General features: G+C 39.6%; 1 protein-coding gene across 3 annotated transcripts in view; it reads left to right on the top strand.

Moving 5' to 3' along the window:
* Nucleotides 1–19,743, top strand: part of RUNDC3B (RUN domain containing 3B) — a 107,429-nt gene that overhangs the window by 74,636 nt on the left and 13,050 nt on the right. For 2 of the 3 annotated variants that reach the window (XM_075922427.2, XM_089776713.1), the window contains exons 9-10: nucleotides 7,446–7,592; nucleotides 14,368–14,435. In XM_075922427.2, coding sequence (XP_075778542.1) covers nucleotides 7,446–7,592; nucleotides 14,368–14,435 — 215 coding nt within the window. Of the gene's footprint in view, nucleotides 1–7,445; nucleotides 7,593–14,367; nucleotides 14,490–19,743 lie in introns of all 3 variants that reach the window. The other variant, XM_075922426.2, reaches the window with a different exon arrangement.

The following is a 19,743-nucleotide window of genomic DNA, read 5'->3' as shown; positions in this document are numbered from 1 at the left end:
GCTTTCGAAAGAGCCTCTTTCGAAAGAAGCCTGCAGTCTAGACATAGCCTTGGAAAGGGTACGGCACAATTGCAAGGAAAACCACACCTTTGTCAGACAGGCTACAGAAAACATGATCAGAGCAATGGAGAAACAGATTGAGATTCCAATTGTTTAGTCAAGCAGCAGAGTAAGATAACACGTATTTGACCTCTTGTAGCAGATTCAAAATTCTGTGTCCAGCAACCCTCTTCCTCCTCCCCCCACAGCCTCACATTCCTATTCACCCTGGGAGTTATTTTCCCATGCACTCCATCCCCTCATCCAATTTTGATTATAATAACTGAACCCTACACACATTTGTGACATGTAACCCTTTGCCAGCATCTCCATTACCAGCTGCTTTATTACATATCATTGTGCTGTTTTCTGATAAAGGCACATCTTTATAACAGTAGAGTGCTTTTGTTTCCTCTTCAGCACCCTCACAGACCAATTACAACGATTTCAGGTGCAGGCTTTAAAGGCATGTTCCTGTTTAGTGTTGCATTGGATGGGGGTGGAGGGAGATGGCACAGTTTGAAAGCAATGTAACAGAGGTTTATTTCAGTGCTTCTCTTTTTAAAAGTGTACCCTCAAAACCTCTCTGATATTAACAGCAGCCTTTGAGCTCTTCTAACAGATCTAGTGCCTGGCTGTTTAAACTCTGCAGCAAAGTTCTGTGCTTCAGTGTTCCACCAATAAGCAAACTATTCCTCCTTAGATTTACACAAATTATGCAAACTTCAACACATGGTGATAACCATGGGAATACTGTCCTCAATGAGGTCTAGCCTGCCATAGAGACATCTCCATCTTTCCTTCAATCTTCTAAAGTCACATTTGACCTCTATGCGGCACTGCTCAGCCTGTTGTTAAAATGCTCCTTAGTGCTCTCCAGCTGTCCCACATGGTTTCTTGAACCGGGGCTGCAAGGGATAAGATGGGTCTCCCAGAATCAGAATGAGCATTTCCACATTCCCCACTGTAATCTTGTGGTCCCCACTTGCAGCTTTTTTTCTAGAGGCCAGTGTTCCTGAAGATGCATGTATCATTCACTTTTACACACAACCCTTCGTTGATGTCTATGTAACACCAACGGTGATCTACAAGAGCCTGCAGCACCATGAAGAAGTCTCTCTTCCTGTTGATGTACTCATTGGTAAGGTGGGCTGATTCTAAAATTGGAATGTGTGCTATCTCTTGCCCCTCCACAGTTAGGAAATCCCATGTCTGCAAAGCCAGCCCACTATGTCATGCACATTTCCCAAAGTCACCATCCTCCATAGCAGAATGTGATTTATTGTCCTGCACTATAGCAGCAATAAAGCACCAACAGTAGACTGCCCCACTCCAAACGGATCTGCATCTCACCAGTAGCAATTGGGAGTTGACAACTTCCACACAGCAATTGCCATACTTCTCAACTAACAGGACATCTCTCATTCTGGTGTCCTTGTACGGCAGGTTGGGGACCAGCTTGGTGCATGGATCCAAGAAGGTTGCTTTAAGCATCCTAAAGTTCTGAAGCCACTGGTCTTCATCCCATGCCTGCATGACCATGTGATCCTACCAATCAGTGTTGGTTTCCTTAGTCCAAAAGTGCTGCTCTACCCTGTACAGCTGCTCTGTGAGTTCCAAATGCAATGACAGGTTGCCGCTTTTCCATATCATGCATACTGTGAGGCTCCTCCAACTTTTATTCCTGTATCAGTAATTTCAAGATGATCTTCACTGCTATACATGTGGTCATCATGACAGTTAACAAAGCATGCAAGAGAAGTACAGGATTCATTCTTTCTCACCGTGGACGGAGTGCACAGCAGAGAATGGCAGTTGGAAAAAAGGAGCAAAAGGACACTGGAAGCACCTGAACAAAGTGGTGGCTGACAGGATGTTTTGAAAAATCCCAACATGCCCCACACTCTGTTCCACAATCCCACAACACTTAAAGATAGTTGGTGTTGCCAGGCACTGTGTGGGATACATACCCACAACATGTTGCTTCTGCTGTTAACAGAGGGGCTCCCAATGTGAACATGCTCTGTCAAAAGGAGGTATAAGTGTGAAGATACATTGATGACTTTGTTGTTATTGATTTCTGCATGCTGACATTAGTTTCCTCAACAAAACTTGTTAGTGTAGACATACCCTAAATTAATCAATGTTGGGCAAAATAGTTGGTAAATATCTAGGTGGAGCTGAGTGTAGATTTCTGCTCCTGAGAGAGAGGGCCTGTAAACACTTGAAGCCCTAGCAATCTATAGTGTTTGTACCTGAAGGCTTCACTAACGCAATTTCTCCCTAGTTCTTAAATAACAATTTAAGGTTTGAAAGTCTGAACTGTGTAAAAGAGTTGCTATAAATAGCCATTTAAACTTGATGCTGATACTAATGGCCATTGTGAAACTCCCTTGGATAGTGATAAATGTCTCTGTAGTTGCAGCAGATGCTTAGCAACAGTCAGGAGTATGTTAGCATTGATTAGAAAATGCATCCTCAGTATTTCTACTGTAGTAAGCAGAGATCCATGAATAAGACTGAAAACTTAATTGTTATTTTAAACCAGGGGGAGGTTAATTTAAAATGATATATAGAACAGATATGTTGTAAGGTTAGGAGTTTTTTGTACATCTGGCCTGAGTTATTTTTTAAATCTTGTACTTTATTTCAAGTTTTTCTCTGATCTCTTACTTACTATCTGTTCTCCCTAAAATGTTACTAAATACAATGACCTTTAGAATCAATTCAGATTTTTAAATTTCTTTGAATGTATGAGTCATTTGACAAGATATTTTAAAAAAAGATGAAATCGTCAAATAAATCATGTGAAAGATTATCTGAAAAATTCTATTTTTGCATGTGTATCTTTTACACACACACATTTGTTTGTTCTCTCAAACATGTACTATAATATTATATCATCTGATAAAACCATGTCTGTTTGTTGGGATGACGAAGGCTCATTCCAGAGAGAAACACTGGAAATGGGGAAAAGGCAATAATCATATTACTGAATATCAGAACCCCATAGTCAAAGTTTTTGAGTTGTGGCTGAAATGTCATTCAAAGAGCACATGCTCATACCTTGTAAGTAGTGGGAAACTATGTTTAACATGCAAAACATATGCTAATACTTTTGGGTCATCTTTTTCTTTTCAGGGGTTGAGGTTGAACCATCTACCAACTAACACCAAAACCCATTTGTTTTTAATTTTTATCATTGTCCTCCATCTTTATAAAAAATGCTGTTGTCCCACATGATATTTTTTTCTGGAGGCAATGCCCTTTGATCAGCACTTTTCTTTAAATGAAAGTATATGAACTGAAAGCTAATCTGGGGCACTTTGCAAGCTGATCCAACTAGATGAAGCATTAAACATGGTGACCCAATTTGAGCCCTTGTTCAGTTGGGTGATTCTGATACAGTTTGAAAGAGATTCTTTTTATGATTTTTCTATCTGTGATATCTTCAGTAAATTTTCTTTGGTTATATAACACATGAGAAATCACATATATCTATTTGTAAATAAGCTATAAACATCTATTTAGAAAAATAGAAAAGTTCTATTATTTTGTCTTGTTTTTGAAAGATTGTTTTTATACTATACTTTGCAATTACAATTGTAAATTCAAACTTTTTGATGAGGCATATGTAATCTTACAGCTCTGATTTTAGTTCTGAATTCTTCTTTTGAAGGGCTTGAATTAAAGCTTCTATACCCTGTTATATAGTTCTGTCATCATAGTTAACTACATGCGGATATATTACTACTTTTTATTTGCAGATAAGGCTGTATAGTTGCCATTCTGAATATAATCTTAAAAGGATATCTGGGTTTGTGTGTTAAAATACAGTTATGCAGTACTACTTTAATTGTAGTTTGTCCTGTATCAAGCTTAAAGCTAGACAGTAGCATTTGGGAGAAAATAATACATGAAACTTTTCTACCTATTCAACTACTGTCTTAAAAATATATATGGTAAAAAGTCTAGGGGCAACTGTGAAGTTTTGTAATGTTACAGACTAACAACTAGCCCTATGGCACCTTAAGGTACATCTACAAAGCAGGGCAAAAGTTGGAATAAGCAATGCAACTTCAGCTACGTCAATTGTGTAACTGAAGTCAAAATAGCTTAATTTGGCTTTTGGCACTACGTAAACAGCAGGAAGTCAAAGGAAGAACACTCTTCCTTTGACTTCCCTTACTCCTTGTAAAATGAAGGTTACAATGAGTTGGAGTAAGAAGCCTCCAGCTCAACATTATTTCAAAATAAAGGCTTGTAGGGTAGACACACTGTTTGTTATTTTGGAATAACTAGCATTATTCTGAAATAACGCTGCTGTGTAGACATTCCCTTAGAGACTAACAAATATTATATCATGAGCGTTTGTGGGTAAAACCTGACAAAGTGGATTTTACTCATAAAAGCTGGTGATATAATATATTTGTTATTCAATAAGGTGCTACAGAACTGCTCATTTTTTAAATATTGTTTATGTATTAAACAATGAGTGGTTTTACTCTGTAAGGCTGTAAAACACAGAACTGACAAATGAAAGATTGTGTAACTATTACTATTCCCTTTTAATGGCAAATTCATGATTTTATTCCATGCCCTTACCTAGATTTGACCCTTCCTGAGATCTCTTCAGAATTAATTTAGTTATAATAGCTTAAGACTTGGAGGTTGATTTTGAAAGAAGTAAAGAAACAATTTAAAAACAGAAGTATCTTGGAAGAAGTTTATGGTTGGCGTTTAGGAGGCACTAATAAATTAGCAGCAATTTTATAATTTCCATGCATAACTTTTTTTATACACTTTAACATTGTGCCACAGATTATATTGGTCTAGCCATCACTGCTCTCAGATCATTAAAGTTCTATTTTGCATGGGTGCCTCAAAAGAACTGTGTTTTTCTATATTCTTGTAGTTTTATATTTCTCTGCAATGTCATGCACAAATAATTTTATCTGCCAATTGTCCTTGATTTTACAATTTTTTTTATTTTGATGTGTTTCTCCTTTGCTTTGTGAACTTTAATTGGAAGGCTAAACAACAAATTTATACACCAAAGTTTTTTTTGGTAGCTATCTTAATTGTTACGGAAATGTTACAGTAAAAAGTACAGAATGGTTTGGAATCCTTAACTTCCTTTGGGGAGATACTAAGTTTGGTTAGGTAGATTGTAATCTTTTATTTTTCAAAATTCTTATAACATATGCCTTTCTCCATGGAATAATGTTTGGGTACCCTCAAGGATGAAGACTTGATGAAAACACCTTGAATAGCAGAAACCTAGGTTACACACTAGGACCTGGAATTCTGCTGTTGTCATTTCCTCATAGATCTACATTTTGCCCTTCTTGCTATTGGGTTACTTGTTTCTTCAATAAGCTAACATTGGCACTGAAAACTGTATTGTAGTAGTATATATTTATAGGGCAGATTATTGCTCTGCATGCACAATTGCATGGGCTCATGTATGTGATAGTTTAAATGTCAACAGATTGGGTTCTCAGGCTCACTGCAGACTCCATAAAGAATGGGGGTATGTGAAGGAGATGATGCAATAAAAGAATTAATAGTATTGGTAAGTAACCAATTTGTGGATTTGTCCAGCTATGTGAAATTCCCCATTTATGCCTTGTGAATTCTTCATGGTGGTAAAAAAAAGCTCCTCAAAATAATTTTCCTGACTGTAAAACTTCATCATTTTTTTTCTGTTACAAAAATGGAAACATTTTGGCTACATCTACACTGGCCAGTCTTGTGCAAGAACATATGCAAATTAGGCGCGGCTATGACTAATAAAATAAGCAATGACTGAAAATAAGCGGCAGAACTACTCTTGTGCAAAATGGGGTTTTTGTGGAAGAAGGAGCCGTGCAGACTGCTCTTTCTTGTGCAAAAACCACTTGCTCAAAAATGACGGCTCATTAAGTATGCAGATGAGGCACAGCAAATATTCATCGCCACACCTCATTTGCATATTTTCTTGCACAAGAGAGCACAATGTAGACGTAGCCAAAGAGAAGAAAAATGTGGAGATGACAGTAACCTGTCTTTGTCCTACTTAACCTATTTGGAAACCTCTGATGCCTTATATGGTATTGGGGAGCCCTTATGAGGTTTCGGTCTAAATTTTCCGGAAGATAAAACTGCATTGCAAAAACAAAAAACAAACAAACAATCCCTATGTCAGGAAAAATCCAGTCAACATACTACTTGCTAAGACATATGAATATAAATGGGCTATTTCTAGACTACATCCCTTTTTCGTAAAAGGGATGCAAATTAGACGTATCGCAATTGCTAATGAAGCGGGGATTTATCCCTTATTTTAAGAGGGATAAGGAATCTTTCGGAAAAGGCTTTATTTTCCGAAAGATCTGCGTCTAGGCTGGCGCTTTTTTCTGGCAAAGCTCCGTGCCGAAAAAAAGCGGCAGACATTTTTATGCTAATTAAGCGGGGGAGATTTAAATCCCCGCTTCATTAGCAATTGCGATACGTCTAATTTGCATCCCTTTTCTGAAAAAGGGATGCAATCTAGACGTAGCCATGTAGTTTGACTCATGAGAGATCTTGACAATGCAGTTCAGTATTTCAGACAAAGTACTGGCAATCAGAGATTCTTGTGTTCCAATTATTGAATGTCTGACTGTGTGCAGTGTGATTTCTCACAGCAAGTATAAGAAATATGGTGTAAATCAGCATTTAAGATTTCCTGGATAAATTTAACAGGTTAAGTTACCATTTTTAAAATAACTTCTGCTTTGCTATTCTGTAAGAGCTGGTTGATGTTTCCATCATACTGTTTGGGGGGAAAAGCTGGTCTTGAACTTAAGACAAAGTATAGTAATCTAAAGACCTGGGTCTGTCTCCAGCTTCTGTTAGACTTCCTGTGTGATCTTGAGCAAGTGATTTAATATCTTGGTGCCTCCATTTCCTCATCTGTAAAAATAAGAACTGTTGCATTATTTCACAGGTGTGAAACTAAACTAATTTAATGAAGTGTTCAGTGGCTATATGAATGGCTTAGACATGCTACATGAATGGCTTAGACATGCAAATTATTACCAGTAATTATTTTAAGCTAATTTTTGTTAATACTGCTTGACTGACACATAGCATGCACACTGTCATCCTATAACTAAATTTGCCCAAACAGTTCTGTTCTAGAAAAAAAAAATCAGATAGTATTTATGCAATGGATCCTCTCTCTATCCTGCAGTATAACAGGTCTGTTGATGTTCATATAATGCAGTCACAAAATATCTTTAGGATGTGGTTGTTTTTTTACAAGATAGAGTAATTTATCATTCAAGAGGAAATTTATCAATCTAGATGAGATTCTTTGTCATATGCTTCCTTACTGTGATGTACATGTAAAGGAATAAGATTCACTATCCTTACATTAACAGAACGGTGCTAAAGAATAATGATTTGAGATCAAGACAAGAGTTAACTACTCATCTCACCAATCAGTGGCCTTCCCCGGGGGCTCTGGATATCAATGCTGTTGCCCTGGATACTCTACTTTATAGAAAGCACAGCCAACAATGGGATGAGTAAGTTGAATATTTTTGTTCACTTATATTGAGGAATATAGTACTGTAGTCAGAATCCCTCTAATATCATCTCTGTTTCCCCAAGACATCATCTGCTAATATGCCCAACTAATACTAACAATACCCTTAGGGTCTGGCTACCTGATAGAGAAGAGTGTAGGGATTAGGATGCAGTTCAAATATTTAGCAGTTTGGAGTTAAAATAGTATGTACAGTTATGGTACCAGCTTAGGATCTAGGCATTGAATAAAAACACGAAAAGGAAATTCACAGATCAGTTTTAGAATTTCAGCACATTGGTGTTATTAATGAAAATATTTTGTTATGAGCTAGAATGTAATACTGCAAATTGGTGTTGATTTAGTTTTTAAACAATCACTTAATTCTGTTTGCTTAACTTTAGATGACTGATTATATCACAGATATGGTACAATAAAACAAGAATAATGGATATTCTGGAATATGCCACACTTAAAAATATTTGAGAGTACAAATAATTGCAGTCATATCAAGATGAAAAAACATCAGCAAAAATTTCATTATTCAATTTCACACAAATCTTTAATACACCATTAAAATTGTTATCTTTAGTAACTTTTACAGTACAGGCAGTCCCCGAGTTACGCGGATCCGACTTAAGTCGGATCCGCAGTTACAAACGGGATTTTTCTCGCCCCGGGGGACGGAAGCGGTGGGACACCCAGATGCGCCACGGTCCCGCCGCCCACGTCCTCCGGGGCGAGAAAAGCTGCTTCGCGTCTCCCTGGTCTCCTGGGGCGGAGGGAGCCAGACCAGGGAGACGCGGGCGGTGGGCCGAGACGCACCGCGGTCCCGCCTCCTGGGTCCTCCGCGGCTTTGCTCCCCGTCTCCCTGGTCTGCTGGTCTACTGGAGACCAGCAGACCAGGGAGACGGGGAGCAAAGCCTCGGAGGACGCCGGCAGCGGGACAGCTGCGGCGTGCCTGGGCTGTCCCACTGCCTGCGTGCTCTGCGGCTTTGCTCCGCGTCTCCCTGGTCTGCTGGGTGGGGGGGGAGGCGCAGCTAGTGCGCCACCCCCCCGCCCCCAGCAGACCAGGCTTTTCTCCGGACGCCTGTGGTAGAGCAGCTGGGGCACTGCCGGTTGGTCCCGCAGCGCTGCTCTGGGCGCTACTGGACCAACCCGGCAGCACCCCAGCTGCTCTGCCCCAGGCGTCCTGATTCAGCTGCGCTGAGGAGCGGTGCTACTGGAACAACCCAGCAGCACCCCAGCTGCTCTGCCCCAGGCGTCCCCAAGTCAGCCGCTGCTGAAACTGACCAGCGCTGACTATAGGAAGCCCAAGGCAGAGTTGCTCTGCCCTGGGCTTCCTGGAATCAGCCGCTAATCAGTTTCAGCAGCAGCTGACTTGGGGACGCCTGGGGTTCTTAAGTTGAATCTGTATGTAAGTCGGAACTGGCGTCCAGATTCAGCCTGTTGAAACTGATCAGCGGCTGATTCCAGGAAGCCCGGGGCAGAGCAACTTCCTGTAGTCAGCCGCTGGTCAGTTTCAGCAGCGGCTGAATGTGGACGCCAGTTCCGACTTACCTACAGATTCAACTTAAGAACAAACCTACAGTCCCTATCTTGTACGTAACCTGGGGACTGCCTGTACATGTTGTCTGAGTCAGAAGAGCACTTGATCACATGCTTAATTTTAAATACGTGCCTATTTATTGAAGTAAGTGATACTAAGGAACACAAGTGCCTGCTAAAATTAAACATGCTTGAATGCTTTGATGATTTGGGGCCACAAATTGGATGAGCCACTTCTTTGCAAGTTATCCCAAATTTTAGAGAATGAATGCTTACATGAATACTTCAAAATTGGCTCTACATTACTTTACGTATAAGGTGAAAATTGCATATAACTATTTCATTTAAAACAAATACTTCAAAACATTTTCAAAAATTAAAATAGTACCAGAAGATCAGTATTTGAAAAGCCCTACAGAAAATGAATCTTTTTATGTGTGAGACTGGGGGGAATGGAAGAATTTAGTTTTCAATTATAAGCTTTCAAGAATAGTAAAAAATTAGTATTCAAAATTATCATTTTGTTTTATCGACCTGGATTTTTTATTAATTGGATCTTCATATTGGTCTTTGATCTTCAATTGCAATAGATTAAGGCTCATCCATTCAAATAGAAATTTCAACCATAAAGGTAACATAATTGGACTTAATTTTTTAATAGAAGTCCAGTTAAAATTTGATACTATCATGTATAATAAAATTCATAAATATAAAACAACCGTGCTTCCAAAAGCAAGAATAATACATGCATAAAAATAGAATATACATATATTTAGCAGATTATAACTTCAAAATATGTTGCACAATGTATTTTGACTAAAGTGTCATTGAATTATGTATATTCATATTGATGAGCAACTTTTCATAAAAACTTGCATCATCTTTATTCGGCCTATATATACTAGGGCATAGAGAGAGTCAAAGATCTTAGCCTTTGCTAGCTAAAACCTGCTTTCCTCATCTTTAGTTACATTCAGAATGTATAAATTGTGTGTTTTGTAAAATAATATTGCTTCACTTTTGGCTGAGGAGGAGAAACTGTTAAACATATCTTTCCCTGTCCAGCACACCCTAAATTTTTCTGCCTCCAGGTCTTTAGAGTTGATTTCCTGTAGGATGACATCTGTTTTTAAATATTTTTAGATCTGATAATTCTTTTTCTTTTAAAAGAAGATTCACCCTTGGGATGTTCCAGGGAACACAATTTAGAACATTAACTACAAAGAGAGCTTAGGTCAAACATTTTTTTGTCAGGCACCTAAATAGTGTCATGGTTTGGTGATTTAGTTTCAGAACTAGGAAAAGTATATCTGTGTTCACTCTCTGCCTCAGGGACATGAGGAAAAAGGGAAAGGGTAAGGCGAGCAGGAAATGTAAAAGACAAATATGATATGCGAAACATATGCAAAAATTAAGTGATCAAACTGCTTGAAGATCACTTAAAATATATAGCTCTTATTCTTATTCAAATGGAAATAGAACCAGTCAAGGAAACTTACAAGGGGGTGACTTTGTCTGTCACTCCCACATTTCCCCAATGCACCCAGTTGGGGAAATACAGAATAATTTGGTGGACTCATAACCAATAATATGAAAATTATTCTTGGATAGGATTTTATATTGGATTTCTTCACATGGGGATGTAGGAGGAATAACAGCTAATTCGATTTAGGGCTTTAATTCGGAATCCCGTTTCACTGCCACGTGTAGATGTGGGCAGTTACTTCGGGCTAGTCAATTTCTCAAATGGCGACCGGCCGGGAACATACTACTGAAGCGCGGGATATTTAAATCCCGTGCTTCATTTGCAATTTTGGTCGCCCTCATTAGCCTCCCTAGATCAAACTAGGGGGCTAGTGTAGACACACCCAGAGAGTCAGAAGAATATATATTTACCTGTAAAGTAGGTATGATTATATATGTAATTATATCCATGGTTGAACCTACCCTTGAGTATTTTGCTAAATCTGTTACGGAATCATAGAAGCTTAGGGCTGAAATGGACTTGGAGAGGTCATCTAGTCCATCTCCAATCACTGTGGCAAGACTAGCTATACCTAGAGCATTCCTGATAAGTATTTGCTTGTCTAACCTGTTCTTAAAGATCTCCAATGATAGTGATTCCATACTCCCCACCTCTCCCTTCCCCGGTAACTTTGTATTTGATAAATTTTTCTTGATACCTAAAAATCTCCCTTGCTGTGGATTAAGCCCATTACTTCTTGTCATACCTCATTGATCAGGGAGAAGAATTGGTTGCTGTCCTCTTGGTAAAAGAGCTGTGGGAAGTGGTGGCTAGACCCTCTTTGTTTCCCCCTTGGAATGATAGGTTCTATATTTATCTATTTTCACTGGGCTCCAACCCATCTTCCTCTTGAGATCTTGAAGTTAATCACTAGTGATTGCTGGATTGCTTCCAGCTAATTTGTTAAGCATTCTAGGAGGAATTTCATCAGGCCCTGCTGGCTTGAATATGCAGAATATTAATTGTGCTAAGTATCTGGTCATAATTAATCTTTTTAGTGAAGAATGAATTAAAATAGGTATTAACCAACTCAGCCTTCATGATTTTGTTGACCCTTATAAGCGGTTCTTTCCTACCAAGTAGTGGACCTTACTTTTGTGCTTTGTCCTTCTTTTGCTCCTAAAGTACTAACAGAACTTTGTCTTGCTCCTTTTTATGTGCTTAGCTAGGTGTAATTTGTTTTGTATTGGCCTTTGTTATCATTACATGCTTCCACTATTCTTTTATACTCATTTTAGCAACTTGTATGTAGTTTCACTTTTTGTAAGGTTCCTTTTTATTTTCATGTCATTAAAGAGCTCTTGATGTTGCCATATTGCCTATGACTGTTCTTCCTATATTTCCTTTACATTGAAAAAGTTTGATGTTGTGTTTTTTAACATAGTCTTTGAAAAACTGCCAGCTCTCTTGAGCTACTTTTTCGCTTAGTCTTTCTTCTCATGGGTCTCTACCTGCCAGTTTGTTAAACGTTTTTTAAAGTCTGTTGCACTTCTTCTGCTTCTTTTCCTTAGAGTCATAAAATCCATCACGTCATGATCACTTTGAGCAAATTGTCTTCTATCTTCAGATTCACAGCCTGTTTTTGCCAGTTAGTCAGAATAAAGTCGAAGATGGCTGCTCCTGGCTATTTCCTCCATCTGAAACAAGAAATTGTCCCCAACACATTTTGGAACTTTTATGGATATTTTTGCATTTTGTTGTATTATTTATCCAACAGATACTTGTGTACTTAAAATCCCTGATTACTACCATTTATATTTGGATGTTTCTGTTACTTATTTTAGAAATGTCTCATTCACCTCCTTTTCCTGATTTGGTGGTCTGTAGTACACTGATACCATTATGTCATCCCTTCCTCTCCCTTTATCTTCATTCAGACCTTCATCAGGTTAGCCTTTCAACTCCTTCTGGATCTCATTATTGATGCACAGTGCAACATCTCCCTTTTTTCCTTGCTGTCTTTAAAGAATAAGTTGTACAGTAATTCCTCACTTAACACTTGCCTGCTTAACATGTTTTCACGATAGCACGATTTTTTTTAGGGAACATTTTTCAAACAACACGACCCCATCCCCGCAATAACATGATTTCCCCTAGGGCTAGCTGGTGTCCGGCAGCTGCGCGAGGCTTCCCCTGCCTCCCTGCAAAGCGGCGGAGGTTTGCCGCTTGCAGCGCAGTTCCCCGGTGACCCCCTCTGGCCAGATGCCTTGCGTCCGGCCAGGGGGGTCACCGGGGAACTATGCAGCGAGCAGCAAACCTCCACCGCTTTGTAAGGAGGCAGAGGAAGCCCTGTGCAGCTGCCGGTGACCGGCCAGCTGGGGAAACGCAGCCAGTGGCTGCAAGCCCCCTCCTCTGTCCTTCCCTTCCCTTCTCCAGAGCCAAACACCTCCTCTCCCTTCTATAACCCAGTCCCCTTTCTCCCCCAACCTTATGTCCCAGTCCCAGCTGCTAACAAGTGCAGGCTGGAGCTGCGAGCGCGCATGCGCTTGAAACTCAACCCCCACCTTTTCCATTATTTTCAATGGGCAAATTGACCCTGCATAACACGTTTTCACTTAGCACAATCATTTTCTGAAACGTATCTACCGTGTTAAATGAGGAATTACTGTATTCTTCTACATCAGTATTCTAATCATAAGATTTATCCCATCCAGTCTGTGAGGCAAATTAAATAATTTAGTTTATATACTAATGCTTCCTTGAGTAACATCCCCAGGTGCTCCACATTCAGTGCACATGCACTTTTGTGTCTTTGATTGGAGGTTTTTGGTAGCAGTGCCCATTCGGCCTGTGTGTATGCCCTATTCATCTTTGAGCCCATACCAAAGCTACATAAGACTGTGCAGGTTAACCACCTTCAGTTCCTTCTCAACTGCCTTTGGACTGAGATGGTGTCTAGTGCATGGCTATTTGCATGCTCATTTCCATCTTTTAGCTGCATAATTCCAGCAGGTTTAATAACTTTTAGTTGGAGTGTTTGTCTCTCCTTCCCCCGCCTTCTTGGAAGGTGGATACGTTCATTCCCCTAGTAGGGAAACAAATTTGAAAATTATATTAACTTCACAAGGGGAATGAAATAAGGAGTTTACTATAATGAACATTATTCAGAGTAGGAAAATGGAAGTTTTTGTAGCTCTAAAGAGGTGGTACTAAGTCTAGAAATGTCTTAACCAGGGTTAACTTTCCAGCGAGAAATTAAATGGATGCACTGAAGACCATAAAGTTTGTATACATAAACTGTCAGGGTATGGTCACATTGGATTAATTTTGCATTTGGCTTTTTCTGTATACTAAAGAGCTACTTTAATATTATGCTTTCATATAGTTTATTTCATCTTCAGACGGTTTTGTCAATATTGTTCAATTAATCAAGGGAGAAAAAGAAAGTACATAATCATGCCACATCTGGCAACCCTAACAGAGTTCGCTGTTAGTAATGAATTTTCATTCTGTTAGGCTTCAATCTTTTGTAATGAAAATTCCAACTTTTTTCATTTCATTCATATTTCTTCCTCTTCCCCCCACCAGTGGATTCACCAAATTAATCTTTTCATTAATTTATGGTTTAAAAAATTGAAAGAGAGAATATCAAAGGAAGGCAAAATTAGCTGGTCACTTTTTTAAAGACTGATTAAACATACTAAAGTTTCAATAAATGTTGTAACTTTTCTTTGTAAGTTAGGAAAAATGATATGTTTTACAGGAAAAGTTTTCAGAGTCTGGATCAACTCTCAGCAGAAGTTAGTCTTTCTCAGACATCTCTGGATCCAGGTAATTCACAAGATGGAGATGGAAAGCGAGATGGATTAAATTTACTAAGTGAAGGTAAAATACTGCCTGAAGGATCCATTTTGTTGAGATCCTACTAAATACTTTGCAAGTACTCTTCAATTTCAGCAAGGCATCTTGCTTTTCTTCTAGGAGCCTCAAATTTGTATGAAAAGGTACATTTTATTTCCCAAGTTAATATGTGTGACTCAACTGATTTTTCCCAAACACCTTAATGAAAATAAATGTGCACGTATTATAAGTTCCAAAGAATTATAGTACATTATTTTGTGCTATGTTTAAGGCTAGGCTTTATATTAAGTTCTAATACGCTTGTTACATTTCCCCCTTCATCAAGTGGGATCTTGTGGTATTTTTCTGCTACAGTTAATTTAAGGTTTCATGAGTCTCTAAAATTGCAGGCATTGGGCCTTGCAGCTCCCTTTCAATGTTGTTCCTCACAGTTACTACTTTCAATCCTATCTACTGTCCAATCTACCTGCCATTCAGATGCTGTTTTGTCTGTGATGCTGCAGGCTGCTATATGCTTTTTCATTAAAATTAAGGGATAGAGAAATAAGGTAGACAACTGACAGTATCAGTGGTTAGCACTACTAGGGATGTGAAGGGTTAACTGGTTACCTAGTAAGCATCAACCTTACTGGCATGCTTGCCTGCCTGGTAAGTGATGCCCTGGTTTGGCCCAAGCAGCCCCTGCCTGCAGCACTTCAGGATTAACCAGGAATTTACATCTCTAAAAGCACTACCTATGTGTATCTTCAATTTTCTTTCAAATACTCCCTCTTGTGGCCAACTGTGAATAAGCACGAAGGTGCAACAAGACATTTAAGAATATATATTCTAAATGTTTAATATGAGTTATTTTAAAGAATTTACCCCTACTCCCTCAAATATGAGTCATGTGCAGCTAGGGAAATTTAAAAAAAATCTCCCTGTTTTTTAAGCATATCTTTAAAGACCATGATAAAATTATTTTTCCCTGTTAAACTGTCATTATGAACAGTGCCTTAAAATCTAAATCTGTTTCAAGTCTCACTACTCATACTATTCCATCTAGAGTAATTATTAGTTCAGCATTATGGTTTGCATTGAGAAGTCTAGTTCACACTGAGAAGATACATCTTGTACTTGATCTCTGTGTGATAGCAATGTTGTTTCTTTTATTTTTCCTGTATTTGACACCACTGTACTTCTTTGAGTGCTAGCTCATGTCCTTTCCACTGTAGCAGGGTGCATGCCTCATGCATAGCTGTCAGAGAATTTTTTTCCCTCAGCGTTAGGATTGTACAAACACCCTCTTGTTATGCACCACTGATTATTGATGTTCAAGGGTGAAACTGCCACAGTTTCCCTCATTTACTATTTGCCTCCAGTAAGGGGGAGGTGATGGCAAGTTTTGTTGTGACAGCTGAGTCCCTCAGTCCTTTGTGTACGTATCTTGTTACTGTTAATTAGATGAGTGGATGTTTGTTTAGCAAAGTTTTAGTGTTAGGCCTTTGTTTCAGTTCTCTTGACCACTTTTTCTCTTTCAGTACCAAAACAATGCTCTGCTCACTTAGATTTAAGTTCTGCCAGACTTGCACTAAATCTGTGCTTCCCAGTGACCCACACTTGGCCAGGAATGTTCCCTCTTTTTTCCCATGCATGTGCAGAATGAATTTGGTTATGTGCACGGATATAGAGGTGATGTGTGGTGGGGTGGAGGTTGGGCAGAAAGATTTGGAGTGCAGGAGGAGACTCAGGCCTGGGGCAGAACATTGTGTGTTAGGGTGAGTACGCAGGCTGGGAGTGCAGGGTCTGGGGTGGGCCCAGGAATGAGGGGTTTGGGCTCAGATTGTTCTGGGTTTGTAGCAGGGAGAGAGGACTTCCCCCAGTCCTTTTCTTGCAGCAGCACCTGGACTGGAGGGGAGAGCTGCTATTATTCCCCAGCTGGAGGAGGATCAGGATAGAGGTGCCTCTAACCAGCTGCGACAGATACAAGGCTGAGAGAGAGGCATCTCTCCCCACTGCATCTGTCAGGGTTTCAAGCCCCACTCAAAGAAAGAGAGGTGTAGATCAAGTGCTTAGTTATGGAGGCAGCACTTTGCCCTCCATCAGAATCATCATATAGAAAAAGAGCCCTAAGTATAAGAGAGCAACTCACCAGAGATATCTGTGGTACATTGGTCCTATTTGCTGGTGCTGAAGAAAATGCGTATGCCTTCTTCAGGCTCAGTATTTCAAATGAGTGGATAAGTTCCAAAGCCAGGTAGTGGCAGAAACCCTTCCCCAGGGCACTCGTTGCAGAGGAAGAAGGAAATGCTCCCTCCAGAACCTGCGTCAGGTCGAGGTCATCCCTGAATGAGCTTTGTGGAGCCATCGGACAGTGCCAGTCACTGCCACCCCAGCAGCATATGCAGCTGCAAGGGACCCCACATAGGTTCCTGGCACTGATACCACTTGGCATTCCAAGAAGCTTACAGTCAATATTTATGCTTACAGCTCACTGTATCAAGAAACTGCAGCCTGTCCAAAAACAAGTCCTGACTACTTTCACTTTCAAAAGCTCAGCTTTGGAAAGTGAGATCTGAATTTGCATATCTTCTTTTAGAATTTCTGCATAGTCTAGACATAGCCTTAGAACCCTGTTGCATCCTCTTCCTCATCATCAAATGAGGCTATTGTGCTGACAATTCACCACCAAAGAGGACCACAGAGCTCATTCAGAAATTTAGAGAAGGGTAGTTTTTGTGTTTGATATGCAGACTCTTTCAAATAGGTGGCCATTTCAGTATTGATGGCCCCAGCCAGGGTGGTTCTGTCAACTAACTAAGTCATTATTCAGCTCGTTAAGGCACTCTGGCAAACACCCTCTGCAACAGGCTCAGGATTGCTTAAACTACTGTGACCCCTTAATTCTCTGGAGTGGTTTTTGCACTGTTTTGCTGCTGAACAAGAAACCCTATAGGCTCTGTTCGCTCACAGCCCTCAACATGCAGTCACACCCTACAGGGTTTCATGAATGCTCTTTCAGCCACTGATGAACTACACACAAGGCAATATCCACCTGCGTTTTTGTCCAAGTCTTGCATCCTCAAAATGTGTCTTGTACTTTCCGATATGTACATAAGTTCATTATCCCAACGAAGGTTGTTAATTATCCACCAGCTTCAGAATCATAAGGTTGGAAGAGACCTCAGGAGGACATAAATCTAAATCCCAGCCAGGACTTTGTCAAACCAGAACTTAAAAACCTCTAGGGATGGAGATTCAACCATCTCCCTATGTAACCCATTCCAGTACTTCACCACCCTACTAGTGAAATAGTTTTTCCTAATATCCAACCTAGACCTCCCCCACTCTAACTTGAGAACATTGCTCCTCATTCTGTTATCTGACACAACTGAGAACAGCCTTGCTTCATTCTCTTTGGAACCTCCCATCAGGAAGTTGAAGGCTGCTATCAAATCCCTCCTCACTCTTTAAGCTAAATACACCCAAAACTCTCAGCCTCTCCTAGTAAGTCATGTGCTCCAGAAGCCTAATAATTTTTGTTGTCCTCTGCTGGACTTTCTTCAGTGTATCCACATCCTTTCTGTAATAGGGGACCCAGAAGTTTACCACTCCTGAAACTCACTGCTTAAGATAAAATAGAAGTTTTAACTATAGAAAAACTATTCTGTTCTGGATTCTGATTGCTGCCCATCACAGTCATAAAGAGGATTCATGGCAGCTCTGATCCTAAGCTGTGTTTGGAGAAGTGGGTTATGCCCAAGAAAGCTCATGATACCATCTACGTTTTTGTTAGCCTCCAAAACGCTGCAAGACTTTTTGTTGTTTTATAAGTTTTTATAGAAAAAAGGTTTCTAAATTATCACAAATAATAATAAAAAATACCAACCGTATTCCTAATCTTTACCAGATAATTAAGATGTGAAGAAAACAGCTTTTCTCACCCCACTAGATTTTGTAGACAGGTCACAAGTTCTAAGTACACAGTCTGGATTTCCTTTCCAATCTGGAAACAATCTTTTCATTTCAAAGTCTCTCAAGCAATCTTGTTTCAGTTGAGAGAGAGAGAGGATAGAGGTAATGAAGAAGCCATTGGCTCTTCTTTTTTTTTTACCCTCCTTTCCTTAACTAAGTGCTCCTTTTGCTGAGAGTGAACACGAAGTGGTCTGTATACATGAGATCCAAAGTGTCTCTTGAATGAAGTTTAAATTTCTTGCTCACATCTTCAGTATAATATGTTTGAGATGACCTGCTAGGTCTTTGTTGGCTGTCCTTGATTATTTCTGAGGAGCTAGTCTGTGGGCATTCCACATACTTACAGCATGTTTCAGTAACAAATGTATAGTGAAATCTCATAATTACATATATAATGTTGATACACACTTTTTAACTGAACAGTAATTTTAGCAGACTATGACCCCTCACAAGGAATACTCTGTACAAGATCTATCATAATTTTAAAAGTTGTGACCATAATAGTATAGACCTGTCACATTCTCTCTTGACCCCCCACAGCAAAGTGAACTGAAAGGAGATACAATATCCCCTCTACAAGATATGATAATTTCTGTTCTCATTCTCTCCAGTTTTCCTTTTGGTGGCAGTTGTCAATGAATGGAAGAGACTGAGACAAGCACCAATGCCAACAAGGAACGAACCTGGATCTGGTCAGAAATTTTATTTCAAAGGAGAACTGTAAACCAACAGGCATTCCTGAGTCACTATAACTTCACTCTCTCTCTGAAAACATTTTAAAATTTAAAGACATGATATTACAAGACTGTAGGCACAAGGTTTCCATAATGTTGGATAAGTGTAAGCTAGTCACTAGGACTGCTCTCCAGAATACTTTAGATAATGCAGACATAGCGGATGCCATTGTTTGAGCAGCTATTATTATGAGAGATTCTTGGTTGAAATAATCTGGATTGTCCCTAGAGGCCTCTTAGGTCATCCAAGACCTCCTCTTAAATGGTCCCTCATGATTTTCAGAGGAAAAATCCTGAAAGATAACATGAAAGATTCAAGGTTGACATAAACATTTATTGTAATCTATACTCAAATTATTTCCTTTTCATCGCTTGATCCACAGCAGCCATATAGGCATCAAGCTTTTGCACCCTGGTCCCAAGATGAACTAAGGAGAAAGAACAGGGGAATAGAAGGCATCTTTTCAGCATCAACTAGCTCATTCCACCCAGCTACCTTGTCCAGATAGGCATTTAATGGGTTGATATGAAGGGCAAGGTAGTTATCATAGTTCCATGTATTTCCCCACTTATGTTTACCAATTGCTTCT

Source organism: Pelodiscus sinensis, chromosome 2, assembly GCF_052426305.1.
Source record: "Pelodiscus sinensis isolate ZL-2025 chromosome 2, ASM5242630v1, whole genome shotgun sequence".
NCBI lineage: Eukaryota > Metazoa > Chordata > Testudines > Trionychidae > Pelodiscus > Pelodiscus sinensis.
Note: the sequence above shows the minus strand (reverse complement) of the source record. Positions and strands in the feature narration are given on the sequence as shown.